Source organism: Solanum pennellii, chromosome 5 (assembly GCF_001406875.1).
Source record: "Solanum pennellii chromosome 5, SPENNV200".
Taxonomy (NCBI): Eukaryota; Viridiplantae; Streptophyta; class Magnoliopsida; order Solanales; family Solanaceae; genus Solanum; species Solanum pennellii.
This window is the reverse complement of record NC_028641.1, coordinates 74526363-74549374: the sequence shown is the minus strand read 5'-3', so window position 1 is coordinate 74549374 and position 23012 is coordinate 74526363. Positions and strand designations below refer to the sequence as shown.

The window sequence follows — 23012 nt, the reverse complement described above, 5'->3', positions numbered from 1 at the left end:
AGTTGTAAGGGTCTTCAAATTGGCCCATTCAAAGTTAAAACCTCATTGTGAGCATTTTGTTTTTAGCTTTTGTTATATTTTTTGATATATATACATATATATAAAAAAAATTGTGCAATAGTAGATTTAATCCCTCCAAAAAATCAAACCATGCAAAAAAATTAAACGTTTTAGTGAAATTCCTGAATCAACTATTGATTAGGCATGGTCAAATTTGTAACAAAAGGAGATATGCGCATGTTAAATTATGAGATGTTAATGAAGAGAATAATCCTAAAAATCCCAAATGGATTGAGCAATAGTGAATGAGATGATGCATAGTGAGAATTGGGCATTTGATTGTGGGGATTTTCTTTTATACACCGTGGATTGTGTTTTGAAATTTCGGTTTGTCAGATTTTAAATTCAAATTTATTAATTAAGGTTTTGTTTGGTGAAATCTTGTGACGACTTTTGTTGGGAGATATAAATCTATTATAATTATATTTAATAAGTTTCATGTTTGATGAAATCTTGTGGTGTTTTTTCTAAGTGGATTGGATTTTTTTAATTTTTTTTTATAATAAAGGATTTATTCATTAAACATAATTAAGAGTCATTATATAATGAAACTGAAAGGTTGTTATAATTATATTTGAAAGAATAGTGTTATTTAGTAATAATATTAAATGCACTATTTTCTTTTTCTATTTTTTAGAACATTATGTTACTCTATCCTTTTATTTTTGTGTTTTACTGTAGAGAATTTACACAAAATTCATAGTATTAAGAGTTAATTATATTATACGCTTACTCTTTTTTAAATTATAAAAAATTTCTTTAATTTGGTATTCGGATATATCCCAAAACATCATGATACATCGCGTTCCGGATACATCACTCAACGTCCCGATACATCGAGTGCGTTCCGATACATTAGTAAAGTGATGTATCCGACTGATACATCGCGTCCCGACTTCACATACATCCTTCAACGTCCCGATACATCGCGTCTTGATTTCGAATACATCATTCAACGTCTCGATACATCGCGTACATTCCGATACATTAGTAAAGTGATGTATACAGCCAATACATCGCGTAAAATAATATATCGGATTGATACATCACGTAAAGTAATATACCCGAGATAGAAGAGTAGAATTTTTTGTTATTTTTCCAAATAGTGGAAAATTTTAGAGAATACCATAAAATAAGTTATGCAATTAAAGTGATTTTTCCTTCAATTCATATAAGATGAAAGTTTGCAAGTGTCATATTTGATGAAATCTTTTTATGGATTTGTCTTAGTTTACAAATAGGAGATCGAAATATTGTTAAAACAAAAAAAGACAAATATATCCCGAACTTTTAAAAACATTATGTATATATCTTCTGTTATACTTTAAGATCGTAGATATCCTTACCGTCGTCCTTTTGCATTGAACAAGAATAGATTCCCAAAATGTAGACAAATTATCATGATTTCATACATTGCAAAACGCTAAGGTAACACCAATGGGTATAGTATTGATGAAGTTGGACACATTGCAATATTGATTCCTATATACCCAAATGCTAAACTAATTATAGCAATGCGAGATTCAAATTTAGTTAAAAACTCAAATTAATTCGTGTTTGTTGCTTCTTGCAATCGTCAACAGACAGGAAAATCTACGGGAGGAGCCTCCAACGATTCGAGCTCACTAACTCCATTTTCCACGAGGAACGCCATCGCCAAACCCCATGTAATGTGAACATCCAAATGACAATGCATTATCCACACTCCTATATTTTTTGTATCATTGAAATGTGAAATTGTATAGAAAATATTGGGAATATCAATTAATATAAGTATTTGTTCTCTTAATTACCTGGATTGTCCGCGACAAATCTGATGACTGTCCATCCGTTAACGGGTACACTTGCTGTATTTCTGAGAGGTGGATTTATAAGGTTGAATTTAGATGTGTCTGTTTTCGGATTGAAGTTACCGAAACCTTCAGCAATGATGTAGAAATCGTATCCGTGAAGATGAATTGGATGATTTTCAGCTGTGAAGATACCTGTCCCCTGTAACACAACTTGCACTTTTGCCCCATATTTCAGTTTGTACAGCTTAGTTCCTCGAATAGGTTGCCATAAAGATCGGCTTACGTTGCCTGTATAATTAAATTTTACAGGTGGTATAGCTGGGAAATCAGTTGAGAAGACACCAGGTATGCCTTGGTGATGTGCTTGTAGCAGGGAAAAATTGGATGGTAGCACTAACGATATGTTGTTCATACTGGCAGCGAATCGAGTTCCATTTGGACCTTGACAGTTACTGGAGGGTGCACCTGTTGGGCAGTTCTCGAGTCCCAGCCCGACTGTGATGAATAGATTTTCATCGATTTCAGTTGGGACCTCAACCTTTCTTGGGCTTCTGAATTTGGTTGTGAAGGCTGTAGCAGTGGTTGTGTCGTTATATGCTGGTAACGATGGGAAAATGGGATTAGTTGTGGTACAATTGGAGGAGCAAGACGATTTCTTGTACTCGAGGATGGCTGTGGCTGTGGTATTATCAAATGGTGCGCCTTGAGCGCTTGCATAGGCACGTGCTGCCATGTAGTATCTGCTTGGCGTCTGATCAGCTTTGATCAGGACATCGGTTGTCTGGCCTGGTCCGAGCATAAGGACTGATGTTGTGAAAGGTTTAACATAATTAGCATCTGCTCCAACTACAGTAAGCTTGTGGTTTGCCACAGTAAAGAAAAGCTGTTGGTTCAATCCAGCATTGATAACTCGAAGGAGGTTAGTTTCGCCAGAGTCCATATGGACTATGGTGGTATCTGCATAAACATAGTTCATGTTAAAAACACGTCCTGAGCACGTAACGTTGAATTATAGTTCTGAACATTAGCATAAACTAACCTTGTCTGGAACACTTGTATAGGTCACCTGGCTGACCATTGATAGTATAAGCGTCTGATACATTAGGAGCTGCTCCTGTTCTTGTTGCTTGTCTTACAACGTCAATAGGGTTCGTATTCCACCACTCACCTAATCGGTATTTACAAAACTATCATTTCAACAAAAGGGAAAACAGAACATAGGCTAATGCATAAGAGAATGTGAAATAGTACCAAGCAGAATTGGTGTTTCTCTTTTGGGCTTAGGAAATGGATAGTTTCCGCCTTCTTTTGGATGGATTATCAAAGCTCCATAAACCGTAGCCCTAAGCCACGAGCTGTGGGCGTGCCACCAAAGTGTCCCTTCTTGTCCTTGAATTGTAAACCGGTAAGTGTAACTCTTTCCTGGTCTAATCGGGCATTGAGTAATAAATTCCGGTCCATCTGCCCATGCTGTTCTCATTTGCCTAACCCCGTGCCTTTTGAAACACAACAAATATAAGATCATCTAATTAATTGAGCAACATATATCAGTTATACAAGCATGAGTTTACCAGTGAATAGTAACATTGTATCGAGCTTTATTAACAACGTTGACCACCAGAGTATCCCCGTTGTTAACTTCTAATGTTGGTCCAGGGTATTGTCCATTCACCGTTATGGCATTGCTAGTTTTGCACAGCCTCTTCACTGGTGTTGCTTGAATCTGTTCCAAGAAAAACAGAGGTGAATATCGTAGAACTAGTAAAATTTATGAGATGTTAGTAAATAACTTACAACAAAATCATGGTAGTGAGTTTTTTCAGATGCTGCATTTGCAAAGAGAAGCAAAATGCATATAACAAAGATAGCACTCGTCGTGTTTGCAATGCTTTTGAAGACTTCCATTGTTTTCGTTGCCTTAAAAAAACTCGATTCGAGTATTAGTAGAGATGCAAGTCAGAGCTTGTTTTGTGAAAGATAGCAGAGTTGAAGCTTTGCTTTTATAGGGTTAGATTTTGCTTATGATCATATTAGAGGGCAAAATTTAGTTAAATCCTGTAGGAGTTGGTTCACCAAACTAAGCCTACAAAATTTTCATGAATAAAGCTTACATTATAAGTTTTGTTTGGAGGAGTTTGTTATATTTTTGAATTTTCAAGGAAACACCATTTTATGATTTTTGCTTAATAGTAAATTAGTAATGATGTGTTGTTACACAACAAATTTAAAATTAGTTGTGAATTGTGATGATTATATACCACTAATTGGATGGAACTTTTATGTGCAAACCAAACTAGTGAAACAATCACTTTTTTTCTGTGGACTAGTGTCTCAATCAGCTTGTGTGCATCTCAATTAATTTCACAAGATACCTGTCACCTTTTACCGGTACAAATGCCTACACTATCCATAAGTACGTGAATATTTCAGAAGAAATGTAACATTGATATCTCATAATTTTCAACCTACTTTATCAACCATTGGACTATATCCTTGGTGAAAAAATCACATTAACCAAAGAAGAGAATGGTGTTTATATATATATATATATATATATATATATATATATCGAGAAATTGGCTATACTTGTTTATTGCAAATTAATGAGTACATGACATGTGTCTTTCATATGCATTTTTATCGCTCACTTTAGTTAAAGGTTCATTAGAAAAAGAAGAGTAGGTAGAGATAAGGTCTGATTACACTTTATTTTTTCCAGATCCTAATTCTGAGACTTTACTAGATATGATGTTATAGTATAGTAAATATGAAAAGATAGAGGTAAATTTTATGTATACTCGACCCATTTTAAACCTCGTTTATGAGACTTTACTTTGTTATAATGTGATAGATATAATAAATGACAATTTGGTAGATTATATTTCAAATCCAAATAAACAATAGCTACAAAACGCAATTGGCATTGTTCACTTGTCAAACCTAAAAAGTAATGACCAAAAATTAGTTAAAACATAAGATCTTTGGTCATAGAAGTCATAGGTTGGTGTAGCACGACTAGATCTTTACCAACATGATATTAGCAAAAAAAAATAAATAATAATAATAAATTTGAAGGTTGAGTTTAGTAAATCAAAACTACATAGACTTATATTCTGAATCATCAAAATATTAAGGTAATGACGCGATCACACCAAGTCGATCGTTACATCATGAATTTAAACGATATGATACAGTAAGTAACAAGCAAACCAAACATTGTATTTGAACTTACAATACAGTACAACACGTAACCATCCAAACAGGGTGTATTATATGTATAACTATTGATTTATGGAAAAACCTATTAAGATGTGTTTTCTAGAATTCAGAACCTATAAACTCAAAATCTTACCTCCGCTATGAGTGCTGAATACATTTTTTTAGTATATGGACTAAATTACAATACAATTGATGTAATTTGGGGATATTCTGGGCTTGAAGGCGGATTGATTATCCGCCTTCAAGCCATCTTGAACACTATTTAACAAAATGCAAAAGGGGAATTTGTTTTGTGCTGCTTTTCGCAGTCGTCAACAGACAGGCAAATCTAGTGGAGGAGGTTCCAATGATTCTGATTCACAAACTCCGTTTTCCACGAGGAACGCCATGGCTAAACCCCATGTAATGTGAACATCCAAATGACAGTGCATTAGCCACACTCCTGTATTAAGTTAAAGTAGTTAAGTTTGTATAGAAGAATAATAGGAGATATAAGTATTTGTTCTCTTAATTACCTGGATTGTTCGCGATAAATCTAATGACTGTCCATCCGTTAACGGGTACACTTGCTGTATTTCTAAGAGGTGGATCAATAAGGTTGAATTTAAATGTGTCTGTTTTTGGATTGAAGTTACCAAAACCTTCTGCAATGATGTAGAAATCATATCCGTGAAGATGCATTGGATGGTTTTCAGCTGAAAAGATACTAGTCCCCTGTAACACAACTTGCACTTTTGCTCCATATTTCAGTTTGTACAGCTTAGTTCCTCGAATAGGTTGCCATAAAGACCGGCTTACGTTGCCAGTATAATCAAATTTTACAGGTGGTACAGCTGGGAAATCAGTTGAGAAAACACCAGATATGCCTTGGTAATGTGCTTGTAGCAGGGAATTATTGGATGGTAGCGTAAAAGATACATTGTTCATACTCGCAGTGAATCGAGTTCCACTTGGACCTTGACAGTAACTGGAGGGTGCACCTCTTGGGCAGTTCTCGAGTCCCAGCCCAACTGTGAAGAACAGATTTTCATCGATTTCCTTGGGAACCTCGACCCTTCTTGGGCTTCTGAATTTGGTTGAGAAAGCTGTGGCAGTGGATGTGTCATTATATGCTGGTAAAGATGGGAAAACCGGTTTGGTCTTGACACAGTTCGTAGAACAAGAAGCTGTGTTGTACTCGAGGATGGCTGTGGTTGTGGTATCATCAAAAGGGGCGCCTTGAGCACTAGCATAGGCACGTGCTGCCATGTAATATCGAGCTGGTTGTTGATCAGCTTTGATCAGGACATCAGTTGTCTGGCCTGGTCCGAGCATAAGGACTGATGTTGTGAAGGGTTTAACATAAGTGGCATCTGCTCCAACGACAGTAAGTTTGTGATTGGCCACAGCAAAGAAAAGCTGCTGGTTCAGTGCAGCGTTGATAACTCGAAGGAGGTTGATTTCACCAGAGTCCACATGAACTATGGTGGTATCTGCATAAATACGATTTCTATTAAAACATGTCCTGAGCATGTAAATATTTTTTGCTTTGAGAAGTGATCTCGACTGTGTGTAAAAAATAGTCGAGATACAAGGTCTTCGTTTAGTTTCCAAGGCAAATTTTTTGGTACCTTGACTAGAACACTTGTAGAGGTCACCTGGTTGAGAATTGATGGTGTATGCATCAGATATATTAGGAGCTGCTCCTGTTCTTGTTGCTTGTCTTACAACGTCAATAGGGTTCGTATTCCACCACTCACCTAATCAACATTTCCAAAACAATCATTTCGACAAAGTTTCTAAAGGGAGAAAAGAATATAATCGCAAATGCCTAAGTAGTATTTCTTTGGTGTTAAGCGAAGGTAGAAGTAGTACCGAGCAGAATTGGTGTTTCTCTTTTGGGCTTTGGAAATGGATAGAATTCTCCTTCTTTTGGATTGATGATTAAAGCTCCATAAACAGTAGCCCTAAGCCACGAGCTGTGGGCGTGCCACCAAAGAGTCCCTTCTTGTCCTTGAATAGTAAACCGGTAAGTGTAACTCTTTCCTGGTCTAATGGGGCACTGAGTGATAAATTCTGGCCCATCTGCCCATCCTGTTCTCATTTGCCTAACCCCGTGCCTTTTGAAAAAAAGTAGAATAAATGACAATGCATATAATCGCGTCTAACATATATCAGTCTGCAAGCATGAACTTACCAGTGAATAGTAACATTATATCTAGCTCTATTGACAACGTTAACCACCAGAGTATCCCCGTTGTTTACTTCCAATGTCGGTCCAGGGAATTTCCCATTCACCGTGATGATGTTGTGGATTTCACACAGCCTCTTTACTAGTGTTGCTTGAACCTGTTACAAGAAAAACAGAAGTCAGTATCGTAGAATTTGCAATATTTACGAGATGTCAGCAAATAACAAAGGGAAATCTTGGATATCTTACCACAAAATCATGGTAATGAATTTTCGCAGACTCTGCATTTGCAAAGAGAAGCAAAATGCATACAAAACATAAAGAACTTAAAGGGTTGAAGGGCTTCATCTCTTTTCCTTTTTTTTACTAAAACTTGATTCGAGTATTAATAGCAATGGAAGTTAAGTGTTTGTTTGTGAAAGATATTAGGGTTGAGGGATCTACTTTTATAGATAAAAGTTGTGTAAGGTTGACAGATTATGTTACCAAAAAAACTTAGTAAAACTCTGTAGAACTGATTGATTCATCCACTTAACTTAGCTTATCTAACATCAGCAATTTTCATGAACAATGCCATGCACTATAACTACTTAACTAATTAGATTTTGCTTCACATTAGCAATGTGATGTTATACAGCAAGATGCTGTTCTAAGTTGCTCGGACTCTCCAAAAACGCACTACTGAAGGATCGACACACACTCGATGACATTTTAGAAAAGTCCGAGCAATTGTTTTATTGTGATGATTATGATACCACCTTCCATCTATCTTCATCAATCACAATTTGATAAAGATGAAGTTTTGAGCTTTGTTGTTTCGAGTGTGTGCTTGATATACAATGTATTTATACTGTTTTTGTAGTTTCTTGATCTTCGATTTCGGCTACTGGTGTTTTTTTTTTGTTTTTCGGTTATTGCATTATGTTATCATGGTAGTTTGGTAGAATGTATTGGAGAAAATAATGCTTGCATTAGCTTGATGTATTATTAGTATCTTGTTTGGTACACTTTTCTAGCCTATGCATAACTAATGGTTGCATTGGTAATACACTAAAAAATTATGTAATGCACAATATTTTTAGTACACTAAACCAAACATTGCATAAAAAAATATCATCATAATACATGCAAGCATAACTAATACATGCAAGCATAACTAATACAAGCATTATCAATACACTATATTTTGCATTATTCTTATATACTCTACCGAACGACTTAGTGTTCTTTTTCATATTTTGTGTTGAAAATATAATTAAATAATGAAAATGTGTTCTCTCTAATAGTTTAAGCTTTTAGATGAGATGGTCACACACTTTAACATGCACCAGAGCAGACAGGAATCGTGTTTCGCCATGAAAAAGAATTAGGCCGCACGTTAGGGACAGATAGTCACACAGTTCAACAGATTGAGGCGTGTTACTCTCAATTTCACATTATTTTTTGTTATTGTTGTTGCAGATGCTTCTCACATATTTGTATCTAGTAAATTTTGAACTCCTTCAACCATTCAACCAATCTCTAATCTTATGTTCAAGAAATTAAAAATATATACATATTTTTTTTTTAAAAAAACACTTTATATATAATATAATTTTTTGTCAAGGGTTTAGTTGAATCCCCTCGCTATCTCTAGATCCGGCCCTATCTATATCCCCTTTTCAAACCGTTTGGTAAGCTTTATTTAAGCTAAGGATCTATCTGAAACAATGCGTCTATCTCTACGAGGTAAGAATAAGATATGCTTACACTTTATTCTTTTCAAACTTTAGAATTACACTGAGTATATTATTGTTGAAGTTATTATTTAGTTGTTTAATAAACTAATTCATCAAAGCTTCTCAAGGTAATTAAGAAATGACTTATTTCATTATATTTGAACTCCAAGGGACCGACGTAGCTGTAAACAGCAATTTGTTTACTTCTTAAAACTCTTGCAAAGTAGTGGCCAAGAAGTAGTTAAAACGTAAATATCTCATTATGTTTTTTGTTTTGTTTTGAACCATGGGGTAACTTATCTGTAGCTTACGAGTTTAAATTTTTTAGCTCTTTTAAAATTATTGGATTTTAAATTAATAATATTTACATATATAATGAGTTTCTTAAGATAAATATAAATTTCGAATCAAAGTTACTGAATTTTGAACAATTCCATATCTCAAAGTCTAACTATAAAATGTACACAAACTGAAGTTACTGAATTTTCTTAAATTCTATTTCAAATCAAATTATATCAAGTAAATTGTGACAAAAATGTATAAATTAGAGAGGTTTTTGTGTATTGAATAATCGTTCATAACAATGACATTTTTGCAATGAATTTATAGAATTAAAAATTCTACTAAACTAGATTGCATCAAATGTAGTGGATGATGAGGTTAAAGATGGTAAAGAGTCTTCTTCAGTTTGTTGTGTCTATTAAATTAGCACTTTCTAAAACATGTTATTGGTTCTCAGTTCCTTTTTCTAATTCTTATTCTAACTATATATAAACAAACACTTGGATCTCATAAACTATGTCTTGAGTAGGTGGTATGTCAGAAAAAATATATTTCACATATATTTAATATTAAAGAATATTTAATACATTTTACGTATTTTCAATTTAAAATCATAATTTTTTTAAAAAAATATTCTCTATTTAAAAAATTTAAAATCAGATAAATAAATTGAAATAGATGGAATATTCTCTTTATCCTTAAACTTCTCCATAATCCTTATTTAGGGATGGATTTAATATTTGAGGATTATACAAATTTGTGTAACAATTTGACTTAACATATAATTAATAATTTTGTTCATACTTGCACAAAATTATTGAGTTTACTTTCATGTTGCACACTACACATATTTTAGCTTTATTATTATTATAAATAAATATATCTTTTAACTTGATTTCATCGAATATCTATGTACTTTAATTTTGTACGTACACAATTAAATATTGAAATTTGTTTTAAATTGAATAACTAGACACACACATGTATGTGACATAATGCATGGGCTACACACAAAGTGCTATATAGGACAAAAAATTGCAATATTAGATGTCCATATTAATGCACAGTCAAAATTAAAGAACGAAACAAATTAAATGACATATTTATGTATTAGCATAAATTTACGTGAATTACTTTTTTCTTTTTGTTACGTAGAAGTAGTGTCGAATTTAACGTTTATTGTAATGTTTAAGAAAATTCAATTATTTTTACTAAAAAGGATAAATTTTATGTGTATTAAAAAAATATTTTTGAGTATTTAGTTATAAACTCAATTTAGTATTTACTTTTGCCAAAAAAAAAAAAAATGCTTGCTAGCAAAATTTAAATCACAAACGATGCTGATTGGAGTACTTCAGTCGCCGGCGGGAAAAGGTACCACTGCCCTTACCATACTGACCGCCGGAGCCGGGAGGAATTGAAGCTCAGTGGTTGATGAACAACAGAACAAACATTGCAATCATGAAACGTGAAGGTAACGATTGATTAGGTCTGTTTTTCGCTTAATTTCTCGAAAGTGATCGGTCTTTCCCCCCCAATTTATTACGTACTACTTATGCAATTCTTACTGTTGCTCTGATATTCGTTACACTAACCGCGAGTCTTCCGAAAACAGCCTCTTTGCTCTTTTACCTCCTCGAGGCAGTGGCAAGGTTTGCGAACACTATATCCTCTTTACGTACTATTACTGGATTTTGTTGTTGTTGTTGTTGTTATAGCAATGTGAGATTCATGTTTAGTTCAAAACTCAAGTAAATTCTTCTGCACTCGAAACAATACAACTGGTTTAATCTGGGAAATATGCTGCCTTAATTCTAAGACATATGGTGTATTACATAGCAATTTTTGGCATTATATGGACTATAAATTCTAGGCAAAAGGGGGAAAATGTAGTAAAGCAAACAAAAAGAAGAAGAACTAGCCCTGAATGGGGAATAATATCAATTAGAATTACTAAAACAATAATTGATTTCTCTAGGGCTTTGAATTTTGTATTATGTTGCTTGTTCCAGTTATCAGCAGACAGGCAGATCTACTGGTGGAGCTTCCAATGATTCCAATTGACTGACTCCGTTTTCAACAAGGAACGCCATGGCCAAACCCCAGGTAATGTGAACGTCCAAGTGACAGTGCATTAGCCACACTCCTGTATTAAGTTAGTATTGTTAAGTTTTTATCATTGAAATGTGACATTGTATAGAATATTAGCATATTAGTATTTATCTTACCTGGATTGTCGGCGACAAATCTAATGACTGCCCATCCGTTAACTGGCACACTGCCTGTGTTTCTAAGTGGTGGATCAACAAGGTTGAATTTAGATGTATCTCTTTTTGGATTAAAGTTACCGAAGCCCTCTGCAATGATGTAGAAATCATATCCGTGAAGGTGAATTGGGTGGTTCTCAGCTGTGGAGATATTAGTCCCCTGTAACACAACTTGCACTCTTGCCCCATATTTCAGCTTGTACAGCTTAGTTCCTCGAATAGGTTGCCATAAAGACCGGCTTACATTGCCAGTATAATCAAATTTTACAGGTGGCACAGCTGGGAAGTCAGTTGAGAAAACACCAGGAATGCCATTGTGATGTGCTTGTAGCAGGGAAAAATTGGATGGTAGCACAAAAGACACATTGTTCATACTGGCAGTGAATCGAGTTCCATTTGGACCTTGACAGTTTCTAGAGCGTGCACCTCTTGGACAATTGTTGAGTCCTAGCCCAACAGTGAAGAATAGATTTTCGTCGATTTCTTTGGGTACCTCGACTCTTTTTGGGCTTCTAAATTTTGTTGTGAAGGCTGTAGCAGTGGCTGTGTCATTATATGCTGGTAGAGATGGGAAAACTGGATTGGTCTTGACACAATTGGAAGAACAAGAAGATGTCTTGTACTCGAGGATGGCTGTTGTTGTGGTATTATCAAAGGGGGCGCCTTGAGCACTTGCGTAGGCACGTGCTGCCATGTAGTATCTGCTTGGTGGCTGGTCAGCTTTGATAAGGACATCAGTTGTCTGGCCTGGTCCGAGCATAAGGACTGATGTAGTGAAGGGTTTAACATATGAGGCATCTGCTCCAACAACAGTAAACTTGTGGTTTGCCACAGTAAAGAAAAGCTCCTGGTTCATACCAGCATTGATAACTCGAAGGAGGTTGGTTTCGCCAGAGTCCGTATGAACTATGGTGGTATCTGCATAAATATGATTTCTATTAAAACATGTCCTGAACAGGTAAGATATCTAATCATAGTAAGTGAATGCTAGCATAACATTGCTAGCTGAAAACTATTCCTTTTACTATGTATAAACTTTCTTCTATTATTTGATCTTTTAAGAGTATTAGATTAATTCATTGTCTTGAGCATGTGAACAAAATGTTTTTGCTTTTAGAAGTAATCTTTACTCTGTCTACAAAAGAGTCGAGATACGATTTCTATAGGTTTTTTCTTTTAATTTCTGAGGCAAATTTCATGGTATCCTGTTTTAAATATTCTGTGAGATTGGAATTTAGAGCTAACCTTGACTGGAACACTTGTAGAGGTCACCTGGTTGACCATTGATGGTGTAAGCATCTGATACATTAGGGGCTGCTCCAGTTCTTGTAGCCTCTCTTACAACATCGATTGGGTTTGCATCCCACCACTCACCTGATCAGCATTTCCAAATTACCATTTCAACAATTTTTCTAAAAGGAAACAGAACATGAGCAGATGCATAACTAGTACCCCCTCTGTTGGATTCTAGTGAAGTACTATCCTTTTCAGTCAAACAAGGTCACATGAAATGGGACAGAGGGAGTATTGTTTTTGAAAATTGGTCAAAGCTTCCGATGATAAGAGAAGGTAGAATTGTTACCAAGCAGAATAGGTGTTTCTCTTCTGGGCTTAGGAAATGGATAGTTTCCTCCTTCTTTTGGGTGAATAATTAGAGCTCCATAAACAGTAGCCCTGAGCCATGAGCTGTGGGCATGCCACCAAAGTGTCCCTTCTTGTCCTTGAATTGTGAACCGGTAAGTGTAACTCTTTCCTGGTCTAATTGGGCACTGAGTGATAAATTCTGGTCCGTCTGCCCATGCTGACCTCATTTGTCTAACCCCATGCCTTTTGAAACACAACAATATAGTATAAAAAAGTAAGAGAAAAGGTCATATGAAACTTAATCATGTCTTATTCATTGGAGTAACATATATCAGTTCATTTGAGTTCTGCATGATGAACTTACCAGTGAATGGTGACATTATATCGAGCTCGATTGACAACTTTGACAACTAGAGTATCCCCGTTGTTTACTTCTAATGTTGGTCCAGGGAATTGTCCATTCACCGTTATGGTGTTGTGGGTTTTGCACAGCCTCTTCACTGGTGTTGCTTGAATCTGTTCCACGAAAATAGAGGTGAGTATCCTAGAATTCTCAATATTTTCAAAATGTTAGCAGATAACAAAGAAGCAAAATCTTGGGTAGCTTACCACAAAATCATGGTAATGCGTTTTCGCAGATGCTGCATCTGCAAAGAGAAGCAAAATGCACAGAAACAAGAAATAACACAAAGGTTTGGCAATGCTCTTCAAAGCCTCCATTTGTTTTCCTTTTATTTTTCTTTCTAAAACTCGTTTCGAGTATTAGTAGAAATGCAAGTCAGTGCTTGTTTGTGAAAGATAGTAGAGTTGAGGGGTCTGCTTTTATAGGGGAAGAAGTAGAGATAAAAGTTGTCTGAGGTTGACAGATTATATTATCAAAACTTAGTTGAACCCTGTAGAGCTATATTGGTTCACCCACTTAACCTATCTAACTGCATAAATTTTCATGAAAAATGCTTAAACTAAAAAGTCTCTTTCTTTGAAAAATCACTTTCATTGTTTTTTGTTAACATTAACGATGTGCTGTTTATCCAATTGGAGTTGTTGTTATGACAAAAATTCGAGGGAGCCCAATTGAATTTCTTTTGTTGGAAAATATTATACTGGACAAATAGGATAAACATAATTTTTTATTACAACATATAAACCGTTGAATCCCTTTGATACAAGGGAAGATCCTAGTGTTAAGGGTTCAAAAGTTGCTTTAGATATTAAGTTCACATGTTCTGCGTCAACCTACAGATGCACCAGTTTATAGGTGTGAAAATATGGTACATATGTGAAGGAAAATGTCTCGAAAGACCTACCTATACTTGGTATCAATGTATACATATATAGAACTTATTTTTCACTTTTATGTTGTTCGGTATGATGATATGAAATGAGTTTAAATGAAAAAGTGGGGATTCATATAGTTGATCTCAACTTATTTGGGAGTGAAGCCAAAGTAGGTGTTGTTGTTATCGCAGGTTCAAATCCTGATATGATATTCTAGTATGAATTCCTGACTCCGTCATGGGAAGGAGGTAAAAGTCATTGGTGAAATTATAAAATCCTACAACACCAGAAGTCACTAATAGATGATGATTAAAATCCTCAGAAAAGTGACAATTTGATTGTTAAAAGATTATAACTAACGTATGGTAAAAACGTATTAGGAAAGTCTAGTGATGATGAAATTAAAGACGACAAAAGTCTTCTTCTGTTTGGTTTTGTCTATTAAAGTAATCATTTTAAAGATTTGATTGGGTCTTAAATTCTAACTAAAAGTTCTGTTAGAGGAACCTACAAAAACAAACTTTGATTTTTAATAGTTATGTTTTTTAAGTAGGTGGTCTGTCAAAAACTTTTTTATTTTAAACAATGTCACATAACTTTGGAGTAACTAGTAAACTTGTTGTCGTGTGATTAAGAGATTACAGGGTCAGGTCTTGGACAGTGGCGGATTCAGGATTTTCGTTCAGGAGGTTCGAAAAATAAAAATATAAACGTGTAAATAAGTCTTTCGATATGGGCCTTTTGAAACTTTTTGGGTTTAAAACAAACTTTTGGCACGTTTTTAAAATAAAAATGCTTGAAAAATAGAATTGACGTTTTTAACAAAAATAAACTAAAACAAATAAATGTTGTTTCAAGGATTCGAACTTTGGGCGTGCAACTTAATATTAAGGGTCTTACTATTGAGCCATCTATTTTTATTTATTATTGAGGGGGTTTAAAATATATGTATCTATAAAATACAGAAAATTTATCTTATATATATCATGTATCTTTTTGTCGAGGGTATTCGGATGAACACGCTGAACCCAATATGAATCCGCCCCTGATCTTGGAAATAATCTCTCAAAAATATAAATATAAAACTGCATATAATATGCTCTTCTAATCGAACCTTTCCTGAATCCTGAACTGAGTTTTAAGTACACCAAATTATCCAAATTATAATCTCTCCCAACCCCTCTTTGACTTCTTGTCTTTCTTTTTCTCTTTTTGGACCATTTAAAAAGAAAGAAAAAAAAGGAGAAGAATGCACGTGTTGCTAAAATATTTGTAATTTATAAACATGTAGCACAAATGTGCACGGCAGGGACTATTTTATTTGATACTTTCTCCGTTGGGAATTGTTTGTCATGCTAAGTCAATTTAATTAATTTTTGAAAGTAATTAGATCATATTAATTCGATATTTTAAACCAAAAAAAGTAGATATTCTAAATCTACATGAAAAATACTATAAATTACAATTTTTTGCATATTAATATGATGAAAAAATACATCTTAAAATATTAGTCAAAGTTTTTATAGTTTGACTTTCAAAATAGAAACCACAACAATCAATTCTGAACGGAGAGAGTATGAGGATAATCCCTCCGTTTCGATTTCACATTAATTGATTGTGTTTCTAAACATAATCGTTTCATATTTATTATTCACCTTACTAAATTAAGAAAGTATTAATAAAAATTTTCTTATATTAAGTTTGCACTTAATTCTTTTAAAAATACTCTCTTTATTTGTAAATTTCCCAAAAAGGTTTTTAAGTGGTGAATTAATAAAATTATCTTTCTTATCTACGATTTCTTAATATGCACCTAAAAAAATAAAATAATCAACTAATATGATATAGAAGAAGTACGACTGAAATATCACAATACTGAATAATATGCCCAAAATACTTTTTTATATATGATATTGTTATGGTAATGATGGTTGATATAATAATTGTAAATGGTTGTTAGTGGTGGCCATTGTAATTTTTTACTTTGGTGCATTTTTTGCAATCATTTTTCTTGAACTGGACGCTTATCAAAAATATTTTTTCTATCTTAAAAAGATAGAAATAACGTTTGTGTACACCATATTTTCTCAAGACTTCACTTGTAGAATTACATAAATATGTTATTTGCGATCACTAGTAATTGTGATAATTAGCTATAGTGGTAGTTGTGGTTGAGGTTGTTGGATATAGGTGGTAGATGGTGGTGGGAGACGGTAGTGGCAAATGAACTAGTGATAGAATGTTTTCTTTATATAAATTCTTGAATGAATCACATTTTAACGATATTTAGAATTTGTTTAAAGTTTTTAGAGGGTGTTGGTGTTGACTTAAAAGTTGATTAAATCTGCTTTTAAGTCAGTTTTTGATTTTTAAAATTTTTTAACAAATATAAAAATAACTTAAAATAAGTTAGGAAGTGTTTGACAAAGTTAAAAATAAGTTAAAAATCAAAAGTATGTCTTCCCCTACTTTTTATTTTTTGATTTATAAGTCATTTAAGTTTTGACTTCTTTTTTTTAAACTGTAACAACTTTTTATTTTTATTTAAAATCAAATTTTTTTAAGTCAATCCAAACGGGCTCTTAATCCTTCCTTGAGTTGAAGGTCTATTTTATACTTACCAAAACCCATTTAGTAGGAATTATATCGAATATGTTATTGTTATTGTTAGATTTTAATCATTCAATTATATTCACAACCCATCAATTGATTGTATAATTTTTAAAACAAACACTTAATAGTTGAGATCTGAATGATTAAAATTAAGCAGTTGTTTGGTAGAATATATTAAAATAATGCTAAATAACAGTGTATTAACAATACTTGCATTAGTAATGCTTGTATTAGTTATGCTTGCATTAGTTGTACATATTTTATTTCTTATGCATTGTTTGGGTTGGTGTATTAAAAATAACATGTACTGCACAAAAATATTTATTTACGAAAATATAGTTCACAATTGTGATAAAAAAGATGTAAAAGTGTTTTTAGGGGTATTTGTGTCTTTAAAGTGCTAATTCATGCATTAAATTCATTTGCATTACTAATACCTAGAAATTTATGACATTAATAATGAATTTTCCAATACATAATAAAGTGTATAACTAATGCAAACATTAGTTATACATAGCATGAAAAAGGGTACCAAACAAGGCTATTAATACACAGAGCTAATGCAAGCATTATCTTTGTTAACACGCTCTATCAAACTACTGGGAAGTACAAACAAATAAAGTCAAACTCTGATAATATAAGAATATCTTGGTCTTGTTTCTTATCCAGTGTCCGAAGCCCATGTTAAAGCCCTGACTAAGTTCGGATCACGCACAACAGGGCTTATTTTGGGAGTGGCGCTCCCAAGGATTTTCTCCATACCCAGGGCTTGAACCCGAGGCCTCTGGTTAGGATGAAATACTCCCACCAGTGCATCACTAACCCATGTCGGTAAACTTCTGCTTTTGTTTCTTGGAAGAAAGGAAAGGAACTTTGTAACTTATCTCCAAAAACAGAAAAAAAATTTCTACTGCCGGCTCAAAAACACTTACATATATATATATATAAAAAATCAATGGTGTTTTTGGCAAATTTAAAGTTTGATAAAAGATGTAAAAAATTCAGGATGCATGTAGAGGGAGACACCTCAATCTCAAGTTGTGTTCTTTGGGCCAAAAGGGATGGAATTTAGGAGTACTCCATTAAGCTCAAACACTTTTAGCAATGTAGCACACTTTTATTTAAAGACACTTGAAACAGACCTAATACTCTAGCAATGAAATTCAAGAATGAAAGAATCATGTTAATAAAATCAATAACTGAGTATCTAGTAACTTGTCGAGGGACCTGCAGTTGGCGTTTCACGCCTAATGTCTTCCAGTTGCTGGAGAACTTGCTGAAGTTCTGGTCGAGCTGATGGCGAGGGATCAACACAGTGCAAAGCCAATTTAAGTGTAACTAACAATTCATCACCAATTATGGATGCATCCTTCATTAGTTCCAAATCGAATACCTCTTTTGTTCCCTCCTCTTTCACAATTGACGCCACCTTTCTAGGCAAATCTACACCATTCACTGCCTCGCCTGGAGACTTTCCAGTTAGGAGTTCAAGTATGATGACTCCGAGGCTGTAGACATCCGTCTTCACATTGGCTTTCTTGAGCTTATTAAGTTCAGGTGCGCGATAACCAAGTGCCCCTGCTGTGGCTACAACATTTGAATTTGCAGCAGCAGTTACAAGGCGTGAAAGACCATAATCTGAAACTATTGCATCAGTGTTTTCATCAAGTAGTACATTGCTCGACGTAAGATTCCCATGAATGATGTTGACATTAGTATGAAGGTACAGCAATCCCCTCGTTGTCCCTTTTGCTATTCTCATCCTTGTTTGCCAATCAATTGGTGTATCCGGTCCACGAGCTGCAACAAAAACAATAAAGCTATATTACCCCCTCCATAACAATTTCCTCCCCATGCGATCTCACAAGTGGGATCTGGGGAATGTAGAGTGTACGTAGACCTTACCTACATTGTGTGAGTTACAGAAGCTGTTTCCAATATGATACATAGTCCAAGATTCATTACGTAAAATGAGACATAGAGTATTCGATTCCCAAAAAAACAGAAGCAAAAGAATGTCAAATGGAAATCTGTTTTCTGCTTACCATGAAGAAAATTTGAGAGACTTCCTTTAGGCATGTAGTCGAAAATAAGAAGCTTCTCCCCTTTCGTCCCCAAGTAATAAGCCCTAATAGCCAGAAGATTCGGATGCCTTATCTTTCCAAGAACGTTGACTTCTTTCTCGAATTCCCTGTGAACTTTCGTGATCTTCTCTCTCATTCTTTTCACTGCAACTTGACTTCCATCTTCTAACGTAGCCCTATACACCGTACCGTAAGTACTCTTTCCCAATATATCTGCAGTAGCACATAGAAGATCATCTGCACTGAACATCATACCTCCACCAAAATGGACAAGTTTTCCTCCGTTATCCCCTCCTGCTGCCTCAACTTCTCCGGCAGTTGGAGGAACACCCTTTACATCTTTTGGTTTTTTGGCTTCACCTCTTTTCTTGATCAAACAGCAGAGGAGAATGCAACAGAGTAGAAACAAGACTATTATAAGACACCCTATTACTACGAGAATAATGTCTTTAATACTTCGTTTTCTACCTCGTGTAACTGGAGAAGGCGTTACAGGACATGGATTCGAAGTATTATAGCCACATAGCTGAACATTACCCACAAAAACACTTGAATTGAATTTCTTAGCAAGATAAGTAGGAACAGGACCAGACAGAGAGTTATATGAAACATTAAAGGAACTAAGATTAGGTAACTCACTAACAGACTCTGGGATTTCTCCGGTTAGATTGTTGAGAGACAAATCTATCTCGACTAGACCAGAAATGTCCCCGATAGCAGCTGGAATATCACCCCTAAACCGGTTGTTCCTCAGGTTGAGAAACGACAACTTTTGCAATCTCTTTACATCTAATGGGATTTCACCATCAAGATTGTTACTTTCCAAGTTGAGAACCATGAGGGAGGACAAATTAGTTATACTTTCTGGCAAACTACCATTAATCTCATTATAAGAAAAATCAAGAGTCCTAACCACACTAAGCCTTCCAATATCATTAGGGATGACACCAACAATACGATTATGACTAAACGAAATCTCAAGAAGTTCACTCAACTTCCCAATAGAAACAGGAATTCCACCAGACAAAGAGTTATGATCAAGCGTCAACGACTCTAATTTAAACTGTCTATCTCCATTTCCACCCCAAGAATCCGGAATAGAACCTGTCAAGTTGTTATATTTCAAGTCAATAAAGACTAGAGAGCGCGATTGAGTTATACTAACAGGAATCGAACCAGACAATAAATTGTAACTAAGATTAAGCCTATAAAGCTTAGATGAATTCACAAGACTATCAGGGATTGCACCAGATAAAGAATTGTTACTAAGTTCAAGTGTTTGTAGAACTGGACATAAACCAAGTGAACCAGGAATAGAACCAGAAAACCTGTTATTGTACAATTGTAAACCTCTTAGATTGGGTAAAAAACCCAAAGATGAAGGGACTGAACCACCAATTTCATTATCATGAAAACTAAGTTTTCTTAGTGCTTGAAATTGACCAATACTTTCAGTAATTCTTCCCCCAAATCCTTTTAATGGAAGCTGAATAACAATAACTTGTCCTTGAGCACATTTTATCCCAATCCAAGTACCAGAACAAGCACCATAACCACTATCATTCCAGCTACTTAAATACCCTTTAGGATCAATTAACTCATGTTTAAGTGCCTCAAGTGCTTGATAATTTGCCTCACTGATAACTACACCATCCCAAACTTGACCTAAAGCTAACTGAGCTCCACAAATCATCAGCTGCAAGAACAACAAAATCTGGACAAAGGGTATCTTTTTAACACACCCCATATCTCTATCTTGGATTATAAACTTGAAAACCCCAAATGAGTACTGGTAAAAACAGGTAAAATCTTGAACTTGGTCTTGATTTTCCATTTTTTTGTTAGAAAAAATGGGATTTTTCAGTTGACATACCTGTTTTTTTTTTTTTTTATGCTTTGATAAGTTGAAAAATGGGATAGGGACAGTATTTTTTACACACACCACAAGAAGGGTAATTGGTATTTTTTGGAGTACTATGTAGCAATAAGTGCGGTTCTTGAAAGGAAGCACGTGAAGAGGAGGAACACATAGTGCTAAAATGGAGGAATCTAAGTAAAGTTTTTTTCTTTTCTAGGAAACATGATAACTGTGTATGTCAGGTATCACTCTAGATTTTTTTTGAAGGCTGTTATATTAAGGTTGTGTTTAAGTTTATATTTTTTTGGTAGGCGAGTTCGACCAAGTTTAAATTTATACGTTTTAATTTATTAAGATGATGCTCCTAACAAGATATTCAGACTAAGTAGAGTTTGGATATTTGATAAAACTTATATCTTGTGTGGCCAAAAGCATTTTTAATTCGATGTATTTGTGTTTGATTAGTAATTATTTTATTTTTTTGAGTAATAATTAGTATTTGATCAAGATTTTAAAAATTAATTCTAAGTAAATTTTTCAAAGAAGTGTTTTTGAGTAAAAAACTAGTATGTTATAGTTTCTGAAAACTAATTTCAAGTACATTTTTTTCTCAAAAGTGGCCAAAAACTTCACTTTCTTAATTACAAATTTAATCAACAGACTATGTAAAATTTGAAATCATAGTTTAATGTTCGAAGTTTGAAAATGCATAAAAAAAATCACTATATGAAGCGTTTTAGTTTTTAGGTGCTTCACGTAGTTCAAATTCAAATTAATCGAGAGTTTAAAGCATATGCTAAATATAAATTGAGAAATTTTTAAAAAAAATTATTTTAATTGTCATGTTTTATTTTGCATATTTTTTAAATAAAATATTAACTAATGGATAATTTGACTAAATTATCTTTATTTATTTTTAATATAATAATTATTTTAAATTATTTATTTTTTTAATAAGCACGACAAATAAAATAGATTCGAAGGAATATGACCTATGACCTAAGTTTGCCTCGAGTCGAGGCAAGTCCCATTTGACCATCTGAGGTTACCTTAGAATTGTTGTTTTCAATATTCTATTCTTTATTTCACCTTGAACCAAGTGATTTGGATGGAGAAATTAGGTAATTTAAGAGCGTAAATACACCTAAAATGTTGTTGATGAGTAAATAAAAATTATTTTAAAATTTTTTTATATATTATTTAGATAAATATTGTGAAAGATAAAATTTGGGGTGGTGAGAATGGAGATTATAGAGTTGGGATGAAGATGAATTGAGTTGGAGGATGGAAGACACTGCAAATATAGAATGTCATTTGTGATATTTATTTTTGACTATTTTCATTAGGGAAATCAGTTTCCTCATTTTTAATTAAGGAATTAACTTATTTTCAGTTGAAAAAATATTTTCATAGATATTATTCCATCAGTTTAAAAAAGTATAACCTAGTTTGACTTGGAACAAAGTTTAAGAAAAGAAAGAAGACTTTTTAATCATGTTGTTATAAATTAAAGTTATGTCAAATGTATCTGAATATCCTTTAATCTTATGATTTTAAACATGTCATGTGGAAAGTTAAAATTAAAATATTGCCAAAAAAGAAAAGGGATCATTCTTCTTAAAGCAGACAAAAAAAAAATAGAGTTATCTTTTTTAAATGGAGGAAGTAACTAACTAAACATGAAGAATTTGAAAAATATTTTTGTCATATGGAATATACCTCAACATCAAATTATATCGGATAAGTTAGAATTATGATATGTTATTTAACCTATTTTGATCGAAGTATATTATTTTTGATAGGGTCGATCATAATTGACCTTTATATTTTCTACATTTGCATGTCATCTTATCATTTATGAATCTACGTACTCTAAAACTTCTTTTTGGAAAACAACACATGTAGGAGATGTCCATTCAAATTAAAATGTTTTTAACTTAGAGATCTCTAATTAGAATGAAATATTAGATTCTATGTGAAACGTTATAATAAAAAATGAGTCTGTAATATACAAAATCAAATTTATTATGATTTTAATATTGGACACAAAATAAAAAATAATAATATAACCCACCGCCCAAACCCC

General features: G+C 33.7%; 3 protein-coding genes and 1 long non-coding RNA gene across 6 annotated transcripts; 1 reads left to right on the top strand and 3 right to left on the bottom strand.

Annotated features, from left to right (window-relative positions):
- Positions 1-1395: 1395 nt before the first annotated feature.
- On the bottom strand, positions 1396-7640 carry LOC107019108 (laccase-12-like). Of its 3 annotated transcripts, none has more exons than XM_027917029.1 (6): positions 7492-7640; positions 3425-3576; positions 3105-3349; positions 2893-3021; positions 1854-2810; positions 1396-1767 (listed from the first exon to the last, which is right to left on the bottom strand). In XM_027917029.1, the coding sequence occupies exons 1-6, from the start codon at positions 7588-7590 to the stop codon at positions 1637-1639; spliced, it is 1713 nt and encodes a 570-aa protein (XP_027772830.1). In that variant the 5' UTR covers positions 7591-7640; the 3' UTR covers positions 1396-1636. The 3 variants fall into 3 exon arrangements, with proteins under 3 accessions (XP_027772830.1, XP_015075170.1, XP_015075171.1); XM_015219684.2 differs by lacking the exon at positions 7492-7640 and adding an exon at positions 3648-3973; XM_015219685.2 differs by lacking the exons at positions 1396-1767; positions 1854-2810; positions 2893-3021; positions 3105-3349; positions 3425-3576 and adding exons at positions 5052-5514; positions 5588-6544; positions 6683-6811; positions 6927-7171; positions 7249-7400.
- A 2910-nt stretch (positions 7641-10550) lies between these two features.
- On the top strand, positions 10551-11906 carry LOC107018976. Its single transcript, XR_001456712.2, has 3 exons — positions 10551-10716; positions 11255-11348; positions 11780-11906. It is a non-coding gene; the product is annotated as an uncharacterized LOC107018976 (long non-coding RNA).
- On the bottom strand, positions 10977-13886 carry LOC107018975 (laccase-12-like). The gene is made up of 6 exons (XM_015219568.2): positions 13703-13886; positions 13458-13609; positions 13092-13336; positions 12755-12883; positions 11471-12427; positions 10977-11388 (listed from the first exon to the last, which is right to left on the bottom strand). The coding sequence occupies exons 1-6, from the start codon at positions 13811-13813 to the stop codon at positions 11258-11260; spliced, it is 1725 nt and encodes a 574-aa protein (XP_015075054.1). The 5' UTR covers positions 13814-13886; the 3' UTR covers positions 10977-11257.
- Positions 13887-17945: 4059 nt separating this feature from the next.
- LOC107020781 (probably inactive leucine-rich repeat receptor-like protein kinase IMK2) lies at positions 17946-21193 on the bottom strand. The gene is made up of 2 exons (XM_015221275.2): positions 19030-21193; positions 17946-18784 (listed from the first exon to the last, which is right to left on the bottom strand). The coding sequence occupies exons 1-2, from the start codon at positions 20900-20902 to the stop codon at positions 18192-18194; spliced, it is 2466 nt and encodes an 821-aa protein (XP_015076761.1). The 5' UTR covers positions 20903-21193; the 3' UTR covers positions 17946-18191.
- Between the last annotated feature and the right edge of the window lie 1819 nt (positions 21194-23012).